General features: G+C 60.4%; 2 protein-coding genes across 2 annotated transcripts in view; one reads left to right on the forward strand and one right to left on the reverse strand.

Moving 5' to 3' along the window:
• Positions 1-3307, forward strand: part of NECAB2 (N-terminal EF-hand calcium binding protein 2) — a gene marked incomplete at both ends in the record, with an annotated part of 75017 nt that extends 71710 nt beyond the window's left edge. The window contains 7 exons of the mRNA XM_082289968.1: positions 1335-1453; positions 1571-1650; positions 1956-2012; positions 2140-2252; positions 2553-2630; positions 2992-3083; positions 3279-3307. Of these exons, the coding sequence (XP_082146094.1) occupies positions 1335-1453; positions 1571-1650; positions 1956-2012; positions 2140-2252; positions 2553-2630; positions 2992-3083; positions 3279-3307 (568 nt within the window). The remainder of the gene's footprint in view (positions 1-1334; positions 1454-1570; positions 1651-1955; positions 2013-2139; positions 2253-2552; positions 2631-2991; positions 3084-3278) is intronic.
• Positions 3308-4173: 866 nt separating this feature from the next.
• Positions 4174-8687, reverse strand: SLC38A8 (solute carrier family 38 member 8; the record flags this gene model as incomplete). The annotated part of the gene is made up of 10 exons (XM_082290109.1): positions 4174-4270; positions 4335-4455; positions 5858-6057; positions 6143-6290; positions 6424-6538; positions 6806-6863; positions 7168-7272; positions 7416-7569; positions 7785-7983; positions 8493-8687. 10 exons carry the CDS (start codon positions 8685-8687, stop codon positions 4174-4176), a joined length of 1392 nt encoding a protein of 463 aa, XP_082146235.1.
• Between the last annotated feature and the right edge of the window lie 2507 nt (positions 8688-11194).

The raw sequence follows: 11194 nt of genomic DNA on the forward strand, positions 1-11194 counted from the left end.
CTGTCCGTTTTTGCCTAATTTCCTGTCTATTGACAGGGGATTATCCAGGACCAGCAGAGGGATAATTGTACAGCCTGTAGCAAAGGGACGCTCCTGCCACCTTTATTGTTGTTCTTGCTTCCATATCTTGGAGATGTTCTTTGGGACCAGATCCTCATATTGTGTTCCTGTGTGTATGGTGGAGCCCACACTGGCTGATTTTCAGGGTAGCTGGAGAAAGAGCACTGGGCAGCTGTGCTTTGGAGGATCCGGGTGCCAGAGGGACAGGAGGGCAGGGAGATGCTGGCTGGTGTGGTGCCCATTGGCTCCAGAGTGCTCAGTGTGTTGTCTCCAGCTGGGAGCTGCTTGACTAACAAAAGATGCCAAGAGGAGCCAGGGCTCCCAGGCACCTCTGTCAGCAGTCAGCTGGCACGGAGCTGCTCTTGCTGGAAGGAAACACTGGAAGTCCTTTGAGCTGCTCAGCCTCTCCCTCTGTGGCTCAGGCTTCCTCTCGGTGGAGGAGAAAGGAGAGGGTCATTCATCCCCAAACCCATTCCCATCTCACACACATGGACGGCAGCTGCAAGCACTTGTAAGGATGGCAGGTCTTGGCATTCTCTCTGGCTTGCAAATAAACAGGGTCCTGGGAGGACCACTGGGGATCTGGGGCTGGATGGTGATTATGGATGCTCCATCTGTGAAAGTGTTTCAGGAGAGTTTGTTTGAGCTTTGAGCAACCTCCAGGCCAAATGGGCTTTGTAGACCCAGATAAAGGAAGCAGGATGGAAGAAATGCTACAGTGGATGTGTTTCTATTCTCCAGGGCAACCGCAGCTGCAGTCTGTTAGTGGGATACGCAGCCAGGCATCTCTTCCCCTGCTCATGGGCAGCCATTCAAGCATGGGCAGCCTGGGTTACAGCAACTTTTCCTGTCTGAAAGTCACCAAAGACATTGGACTGCAAAACCAGCCCCAGTAAGGTGCAGCCAGCCAGCTGGGCACAGCTACAGGGACCTGAATGCCCCATGTTGCAGGTGTCTGTCTAGGACAGAAAAAGCCCCTGAGGGCTGCTGGTGGTGCCAGGAGGGCTGTGCTGTTCCATAAGAAGGAAGGAAAAGTGATGGCTGCTGCGAGCAGCCCACAACGTTCCTCTGTTTCTGACCCACTCCCCACACTGGCTGATGCCAAAGGGTGGTGCAGGAAGGAAGCCTGCACTGCCTGGGCACAGTGTGGGCACTGCTGCCCTCCAAGGGATCAGCAGCAGAGCTGCCAGGAAGGATGCTCCAGTGCTGGCTCATGTCACTCTGTGCGTGCCCAGCTCTGCTGTCCTGACACCCTGCGTGCTCTCTGGTTGCAGGCACTACCCCAGCAAGGATGGTCACGGCCTGAGTGACACCTGGTATGACAACCCCGTGCCCAGCTACTCTCCCACCACCTGGATGGTCCCCAGGGAACAAGGAAAGAGCTTCCAGACTGGTAAGTGCTGGCTGCCTGGGGTGGCTTGGAGCACTCAGGTCCTGGCAGCAGCACGGGGCTCTCAGGGGGTACCTGCAGGTGCCCCTCACTCCGTTATGGTGTCCTGGCTCTGCGCAGGTTCCCCCGACACCAAGGCAGAGGGGCTGGAGGGGCAGATCAACAGGCTGGCCAAGCTGATCGGCAAGCTGGAGGACAAGGTAAGGGCCAGCATTTCCCTGCGTGGGGCTGTCCTGCCATCCCAGGGACAATCCAGGGACCTTGCCCCAGCTGTTTTGGGGCAGGGATGAGGACACAGTGTTGGGGATGTTGGCTGCAATGGGAGCCCAGGGAACTTTTGCAAAGGGTCCTGACTGGAGATGCAAGTGGCTCTTGGAGCCCATTCCTTGTGGAGAAGAGGGCACAGTCATTGCAAATGCTGGGGACAGAAACCCACCAAGCAGGGAGGGACATGCAGCCTCAGCCGATCTACCACCCCCTCTGCTGCTTATTCCCCTTTTCCCAGACCCTCTGGTTTGACCTGCACCAGAGGCTGTCGGACAGCGAGAGCACGGCTTGCACGGTGAGTGTGCCCGACCACCACCCATGGGTGCTGGGGTGACCCTGCAGCACAGAGCCACACTCGGGGGGCGGGGGGGGGTTCTCTGTTTTCGGGGTCTCACATGTCCCTGTGTTTGGGGGCCCGGCAGTACCTGCTCCTGGTGCGGAACGAGATGACGGTGACACACAAGCACCTGGGCGAGTTTTGCAGCTCCCTGAAGCAGTACCTGAAGAGCGTGGCCGGGGAGCGGGACTGCTTCCAGTGGGTACCATCAGCAGCTGCACATCATGGGGCTGGGGAGATGGGGGGCTTAAGGTGGGCTGGAGTGAGGACCAAGTGAAGGACTGAGGTAAAACAGCCAGGATTTGGGATGTAGTCATGCTAAGCCACCAACACTGCTTTTGCGTGGGATGGGGAGTGCTGGGATGGGGGCCCTATCCCTATCTGGGCTGCTGGGGCTGGGTCCCCCCTCAGTAGCCCACCCTAGAACACACCTGTGGCTGCAGCATGGGGAGGGATGCCCCATGTTGGGGGCTCACTCCCTCTCCCTGTTTCTGGCAGCGTCACCGCTGTGAAGCTGCCTGATGGGGTCACCTTCATCATCTATGAGTTCTGGGAGACGGAGGAGGACTGGAAGAGGTAGGGGAGGGGGTGAAAAAAGCCCATATTGGGATGCTTGGGTGTGGAGGGTTGTTAGAGAAGCTGAGCCCCAAGCTGTGTCCCCTGTTTGATGGTAGGACTGAGGAGCTGTCTGTCTGTCCTAGGGCTGTCCCTATGAACAGGACAGGGGGTTTGGGGTGGGTCTACGCCTCCCACCTGGGAGTGCCTGTGGATGTGATGATGAGAGGTCCATCCTGAACCGAGGCAGGGTGCTTTGCACAGGGGGAAGTGAACAGGATTGCTGGCACCCAGCTGCCAGAGTCCATGGTGCTGTGGGGGGCTGGGATGGTGTTTCTGGGGTGGGGGCCGGGGTGTCACTCACTCTCCCATCTGGGCACAGGCACCTGCAGAGTGCCACGTGCAAGGGCTTCCAGCACGTCAAGGTGGACACGCTGAGCCAGCCTGAGGCCATCTCCAGCGTGGCCGTGCCAGGTAGGAGGGCAGCCACCCCAGAGGGTGGGGGACAGGGACCCCTGGACACCCAGCACCTCTCCAGTTGTTGGGGAGTAAGGGTGGGCAGGTGGCATGGTGTGCAGGACAGCATGGGCTGAGCTGGCTGGGCTGGGGTGGGGGGCAGGGTGACGTGGGGCTGGGCAGGTGTGACCCTCCTGTGATGCTCCCCTGCAGCTGCCTGGTGCACCCTGAGCCGAGAGTGACCATCAGTGCCGGGGGCCCGCCAGCACCTGTCCCCTCTGCAGGGTGGCCGTGATTGGGGGAGATGTTGGTGTGACCTGGCTGCAGTGAAGGAAACCCCCATGTGCGTGTCCCCCACCCCACAGAGTCCTCCCTCAGCTACCCCATCACCTGGGTGATCTCTCCCTGGCGTGGGGTGGTCTTGGGGGGAAGAAGGACTGCCAGGGTTTGGGGAGGGGGACATCCCCCAGACATAGGTAGACAGGGAGTGGGGGTGATGGGTGCAGGCAGGCAGGCACTAGGAAGCAGGGATGGAAGTGGGAGCTGGGAGGCTGGAGCCCCCCTGAAAGCAGGGAGTAGGTTGGGGGTCTGTGCTACTCCCCAGGGGCCACCCAGGGAGGAGACTGGGGCACTTGAGGCTGTGCCTGGTGCAGTGTGTGGGTGCCTGCAGGGAGGGGGACCCGTGTCGCAGGGGAGAGTCAGGGTGGTGGCAGAGCGGGGTTTCCCTGCTCCCAAGGCACCTCTTAGTCCTTTTCAGGTGTGGGGGGTCCCAAGGGGTTTCCTTTGCACGTGCACAGCTGCAGCTGGTGCCTTGCAGGCATGAGGGTGGCTGCCTCCCCTCCTTCCTGGGGTCTGCACTTCTGTCTGTGTGTCTGTCTGTCTGTGCCAATCCCACACCCACCCCGTCGTGCGTGGGGGTCCCTCAGGGTGTGTGGCACACGACCCTTGTCCATACCCTCTCTGTCTTTATTAGCCACTGTACAACGGGGACGGTGATGCCAAATAAAACCGCCATGGGATCCAGTGGTGTGGCTGTGTTCGGGGCACCTGTGCGGGGCAGGGTGGTGGGGGGGCTGTGGTGGGAGTCACGATGGGGCTCTGTGGTCCCTCAGCGCAGCAGCCCCAGCACGGCCAGGGCAGCGCTCTGCCCACAGACGAAGGCACCGCCGAGAACGGAGAGCACCCCCCAGGCGATGAGAGCAGCCCTGTGGTGACACAAGCAGAGGCTGCTGGGGTAGAGCTGACCTCAGGAACGGGCCACCCCTGTACCCCAGCTCCTCTGGCTGCAGAGCTCTCTGCAGGGTCAGCCTCCTCTGCCTTGCTCCTCTGCACAGCTCCCGGTGGATGGCTGAAGAACCCAGCAGCCCTTCTGGGTCAGCCCCAGTCTCCTCTGCAATGACACACAAACCTTGGTCAAAAGCTACCAGATGCCACCACAAGATCGTTCCTACTTCTGCCAGTGCCCAGTGGCCCTGCTGAAGGAGCAGAGACCCACACCCACCCACCCTGTGTCCGCGCACGGCCACTCCCACACATCCCCAGCTCCATCCTATCACCACACACTTCCACCTCTGTCCCCTCCCTGGTTCCAGCCCCAATCCCAGGACCCCTGGGTCTGTACCTCCCTGTTTCCTTCCTCCCCAGGCGCACAGCCCCCCTCAGCCCCATACTAAGCCCCTGGGATGCAGCACTCACCCCAAGCCCTGCTGCTGCTCTGTCGCAGGGTCCTCAGCACCGTGCTCCTTCCTGAACTGTCCCGGGCAGGCTGGGACTGTCCCCTTGCAGTCTCCATCGCACCAGCTTGGGTTGTCCCCTCTCCTCATGATGGGCTCATGCTCTGGCAGGTCTCCCCAGGGGACCTCTCCAAGCCTTTGTCACCCAGCTGGGACCCCCTGTTCACCTTCTGCCTTGGCCCCTCCAGCACTTTGGCACCCTTGGGGGCACACTCACCCCACACCCAGATGTCCATGAGCCCCCCAGAGCACCCTCCTGACCAAGGCCCCAAGGTCCTGGGGTGCTCCCTCCACCCCCCACATAACCTCCATCCTCACTCAGACTCTGCTGCTCCCCCAGGGCCACCACAGACAAGCTCAAGCACACAGCCCAAAACTCACCACCACCATGTCAGGTCCCCCTGAAACGGGCTGCTGCTGTGCCCCAGCCCCTCCAGACAGGAGTGGTGATGGGGACACACCTCCCTGGCACAACAGACACTGAACACCTGATGGCCTCCTGTCTTGGGGCACCCTGCCCCTGTGACTCCCAACCTGACCTCCACCCCAGCCCCCACCGGGTTCCCCAGTGCCACCAAACCCCACCCTTCTGCCCCTAAAGTCACTTGGGTACCTCCTCGATGCGTGGACGCAGCCCTGGTATCCAGGCACATTCCCAGGCACAGACCCAGTAGAGCACTTCCCTCCATACCCAAATCCCCCTCTTTGCAGGGTTCCCACCTTGACCAGGGTGACCCCCAGGGATCTGCCTGGGCCATGGCCCATGGGATACCACACCCTGCCCCTGCCCCTTCCCTTGCCCCCGCCGCTGCTGAACACACAGACACTCACCTTTTGCGTGGCCCAAGGCTGCGGGTCCCAGTCATGCACACGAGGCACAGCCCTGCTGTCAGTGCAGAAGCTCAGCCCCACTAGCACAGCACCCCTCACCCAGCCCCATTGCATTGTCCCCTCTGCACCCCCAAAATGGGGTAAGGACAGACCACCTTCCACTGCAGCGATGCCTTTGGCACCAGTGACCCTCCCACCACTTTCCTCCCCTCCCGTGCCTACTCTTGCCTGGGAAGATGAAGATGAAGAAGGCACTGATGCCCCCGATGAGTTCAATGACTTTGCCAATGTCGGGGACGAACAGGGCGATGCCGAGCGTGGCAGCCATCCAGGTGACCGTCAGTGCCACGCGGCTGCACCGCTCGCGTGCCTCAGACACTGCCACGGCCCCGCGCTTCGGGGTTGCCCACAGGTCCTTCACCACGGACCTGGCAGGGAGGATTGAGGGGCTAATGGCACCCAGGGGAGCTGCGCCAGCTGTGGGGACAGCTGGCTTGTCACCACACCCCTCACCTGCCCAGCAGCACCACAATGGGGTAAATGGTGACAATGGAGACACCGAAGAGCAGGCGGGCGATGATGACAACCGGGTCATTCCCTGGGTAGGACATCAGGACATCGGACGCCACGGCCTCACCGAAGGTCAGGTAGCCATAGAGCCCTGCTGACAGGGAGGCAGGGGTGGGCGGCCATGCAGCGAGCAGGACGGAGGAACCCCGAGGAGGATGGATGAGCCAAGGGGAGAGGGGACCTCTGGGGCAAAGAGCAGGTGAAGGGTTTGGTGCTGGGGTTACCAGTGAGGGAGTAAATGAGCAGGCAAATGAGCATGGAGAGCACAGAGACGGCGACCCAGTGGGAGAAGCTCTGGTTGCGCATGCTGCTGTAGATGGCCACACATGCCTCATGGCACTGCAAGGCAAGGGGTGACGGCACTGGGACCCCATGCAGGGACAGCCCCCACCCCCAGCATCCTCCCTCCCACCTATGGGTGCCCTGTCCTGCTCTGCCCCATTCCCAGGCACTTGTGTCCTGCCCCACAGCCACCCCTGGTAACAGCCACAGGTCCCCTTCCCTGCAACCTGCCCTCCAAGCGACAGCATCCCCATGGTCTGGGATGCCATGGGGGCTGCCAGCACTGCCACTGGCAGCTGTGGCCAGAGGGCCAGGGTGACCCACCTGGAAGCCAAAGCAGATGGTGGGAATGACGCTGAAGATGGAGGTCCAGGAGGAGGACCTGTGGCATGTGGAGAGGAAGCACAGAGCAAAGGGCATGAGGTTCTCGTGGAGAAGGAACCTTTGTGTCATAAACTGTGCAGCCTGGATGCCACTATGGGAATCTCTTGCCCATTCTGAGAGAAAGGGGCATTGCTGGGGTGAAATCTGGGGCTGGGAGCTATCATCCACTGTGAGTTGTCCCCAGCTCACCCCTACCACACACAGGGCCCAGTGCTACCCCTGCCCTGCCTCCGGCCCCACCCCATGTCACTGCTCATGCCATGGAGTTCAGGGCAGGAGGGACATGGGGCCAACCTTCCTACCTGGAGGGCAGGGGGGGCTCAGTCAAACTCAGGCTCTCTGTCTGCAGGTAGTATTTCAGGATGATGACCAGGGTGAGGTAGCAGGCAGCCAGTGTGCCCAGGATGCTGCCAGGGCATGGGAGAGCATCAGCACACGGCCAGAAGGAAGGGAGGGAGGGCTCCCACGGCCCCTCAGGCTCCTGGGAGGAGGTAACTTGGGGTACAGGGTACCTAGGCATGGGCCACCACAGGGATAGCCCAGGTGGTACCTGGAATACTTCTGGAAGCCGATCTCCCTTGGAACGGAGAGCGGGAAGATGACGAGGACACACAGAGCTGAGAGGGTGAAGCGCTGGTCCACATACCAGGGGGGCAACTGGGGGGCCCCACTCAGTGTCCCATTGAGGTACAGGGAGTCACACACTGTGGGGGGCAGTGGGGGGTCAGCTGCACCCTGAAAGATGGCCCAAGGAGATCGGGAGCATCACACCATGGCAGGACTAGGGAGCCCCATGCCCTGAGAATTTCCAGGAAAACCCGGGGGGTGACCCCAGCCTACATGGGACCACCTTCCCCTCGGCTCCTGAGAGCTGCCGGCCCCAAGCACGCCCCAAACAGAGTGAGGGTAAACAACTCACGTTTCTCCAGCTGGTCACCCACCACCCTGAGGAGGGCCACGGAGATCATGAAGAGGTTGAGGAGGAAGCAGACCTCACAGAGCTTCCCCACAGCCGCCCCGCACACGGCCCGGACCACGCCCTGGTAGGTGGGCTGGGCACTGAGGGCTGCGGCATAGCCCAGCACCGCCAGCCCGCTCACCAGGAACACCAGCGAGCCCTGCGGGGACAGACCCGGCAAGAAGCACCACGCCGACCCTCCATCACCCCCACACTAGAAGGGGACCCAGCAGGGCCAGGGGCCAGGTCACCGGCCAGACCACCTTGTGGCCCTGGGTACCTCAGGTCAGCAAAAGGATGGAGACACAGCCTTACGTGATATTTTGGGTTGTACGGGAGCAGGTGTACTTTGGGTTGGGGCATGTACGGGAGCAGACACCGATTTACTTTGCGTTGCGCTACAAGCCAGCTACAAGTGTGGCATCAGCTACAAAGAGCATCCCTAAGGCGGCACCACAGTAAGCTAAGGCTGTTGCACCGCTGACCTCGCCGGAGTCGGAACGGGGGTGCTGTACGAAGGGGGTCCCCGCCAGATCCCTAAATACCAGGCCAGGCGATCCCCCTCTCCCTCCGCCCCCCCCGCGGACCGGCGCCCCTCGTCTCCCTCTGGGACTACCGCTGCCCGCAGCCCCTCGCCCCCGTGTCCCCCCGCCCCGAGTCCGCCCTTACCAGCTCCACCAGGAGGGCGGGGACGGCCCCGCCGGCCCTCCCGAAGGCCCAGGGGAAGCTCAGCAGCCCCGCGCCCAGCGCAGACTTGAGCAGGATGAAGACGGCGCCGGCGGAGGAGAGCTCGGGCGAGGAGAGCCCGGCGGAGCCCCCCGCCGCCGGCAGCAGGGGCCGGCCCTCGCCCGCCGCCCGCTCCATCGCGGCGCGTCCCGGCAGGGCTGTGCCGGGCGGGCGGGGGAGCGCGGCCCCTCTGCAGGGCCCCGCGGGGGCGGGCGCGGGGAGCGCGGGGCTGCGCGGACCCCCCGCCCCCGCGAGCAGTGGGGAGGGGGCGCCGGGGGACGGGCGGGAGGCGGCCGTGGGAACCCCCTGGCAGGAGCTCACCCACGGACGGCCGCGCCCCGCATCCCCGGCTCTCGGAGCGCTCCTACAGAACGCAGCAGCCCCTTCAGCTCCCAGCGCGGGGCCGGGGCAGGTGGGCTGGGGGGTCCCGCTCTCACTACCCCCGGAATTATCACCACGGGGCTGGGCGGCCTCCCTCATCCTGCTGTGTTCACCCAGCCATGAAATTGCCACCACGGGGCATTACGGAGTGCCCCGGGAAGGGTGAGGGAAGCAGCTGCAGCTCACACCCCTCATCACTCGTTGGGCGCAGGGTGAGGCCAGCACCCCTGCGTATCTCCACAGCAGCTAAAAGCCCAGTGGTGCTTTTTTTGCACTGGGAGACCTTGGAGAGGAGCCATCCCATCCCACCCCTTGCTCCACGCAGGCAAAGGGGATGCCAGGATAACAGGATGGGGTGACTGATGCTGCAGAGGACCTGCACAGAGGAGGCTGCACCCCACCCCTCAGGAATGAGGGGCCCATCCCCAACATGGGGGACGCACAGCAGCTCTGTGCCACTCCTGGCACAAGCCACTGCCCCAGGGCTCAGCACACATGCCCTGGCATTGGCTGACAGCCCCTAATACATTTTTGATTTCCCAAATATGTGCCCTTCTGATCTCAGTAAGACAGATAAAGAGACTTTAATCAGCTGCTAGGAGGAATTATGGATGGCTAATTGTGCCTGCCACCTTCATTACATGTCTGCCGCCTACAGGGCTTATAAACACTTAGAAGGGCCCTTCTAAGCCTTCATTAGCTGCACACCAAAGGCTTTGGAAATAATTGGCCTCTATGACTTAGAAATTGGCCACTGGGCTGTAAAATACCAGCCACTGGGAAAGGCTCTTAATTCGGACTGGCGCTTTGATACAGCTTGATTCTGGTTTCAAGGCTGCACTGGAGCTATAATCTCTCATTAGTGCTGCGATGAGGAGCAGATCTCCTCATTAGCACCAACCTGAGAAGTGGCACCAAAGCTTTCCAGTCTCCCTCTGATGGAAGAACCTCAAACCAAAGGGGTGCAGCTCATCTCCCACACCAACACAGCAGCCCCAGACTGCTTCTCTGCGCAGTGGCTCTGGGCTTCCTCTCTTGTATTTTCCCCCCTTTCTCCCTTTTATCTGGGTACTCCAGCCTCTGGGCTGCAAGCCATAACCTGAGGGTCCCTGTGGGTTGGCAGCTGTAGCTGCTGCTGTGTCCCGCTGGCAAGTGGAAAAAGGGTTGTTAATGTTTTACATATTATTATCTTTGTAGAAGGTACAAAAATGTAAATGGACAGTACTTGTTGCATACAAATAAAAGCACTGACAATTATGCTTTGCTACCTGCAATCCCTTGTGAGGTCTGGCCCTTGAGATTTCACACCTTTACTGATAGATTTTTTAGAACCTGGACAAGTTGCACAGCTGCTGGTGGCTGGTCCTACGAGAGACCTTAATGCCACAGTAAAGATGCTGAAAACCCCCTCCCTAACATTATGGATTTATGTTCAGAAAGGGAGGAGCAAGAGGCTCCAGCCCCCCTGGGACAGCACAAGCAGCCCAACCTTGGGACCATCTTCTCAAAGAGCTTCCACTAATGGCTTTAAAGCAAAAGCTCAGTTGCCTTCTCTGCCATGGCAACAGGATGTTGCCTCTACCAGTGCATTCTCCAGAAGAGAAATGCTGGAAAAAGGCAACCACTCATCAAGTTAGGGAAAACTGGTTTGCCCAGTCTTTTTTTGCAGGACACCCATGCACTGCCAAACCCTATCCATGGCTACCTGGATAGGCCTGTCCCAGACTACATAGAGCCAAGTTCTGTCCTGCAGTGCCCTTCCCACAGCCCACCTCCATCTCTGGTCGTAAGCCCTAAGAGGATGGGAGACTGCCCAGCAGGGCTGTCCCTGCCTCCTCTTCCTCCAGCCATGTCCAGAGCTGCCCATGAACTCACCCAGGACCATTCACCAGTGCACACTGCTTACCTGCCCAGGCTGCCATTCCATTCACAAATACAGGCAGACACCAGCTCCTGGCTCCTCCTAGGAAAAGGGGCTGATTGTGAGCAATGATGAAAGCAGTCAGCAGGGAAAACCTCACAGCTTCACTACAAAAGAGAGAAGCTATTTCAATTACGGCAACATTTACTGGCACTGCATTGACAGGGGAAACTTGTGCCTGCATCCTTATTTAAGCCAGTGACAATTCACAGGCTTTCAAGCAGGACAAACCAAAAGAGACTGGGTTTTCATCTCTGTGACACCACATTGTGCTGTTAGGTGCCATCCCCATGACAGTTTTCTATACAGCTCTTTGGGAGCTCTCTCCTTACCATGTGCTGCT

This window comes from Coloeus monedula, assembly GCF_965178545.1.
Source record: "Coloeus monedula genome assembly, chromosome: 13".
In the NCBI taxonomy this organism is placed as follows: Eukaryota; Metazoa; Chordata; class Aves; order Passeriformes; family Corvidae; genus Coloeus; species Coloeus monedula.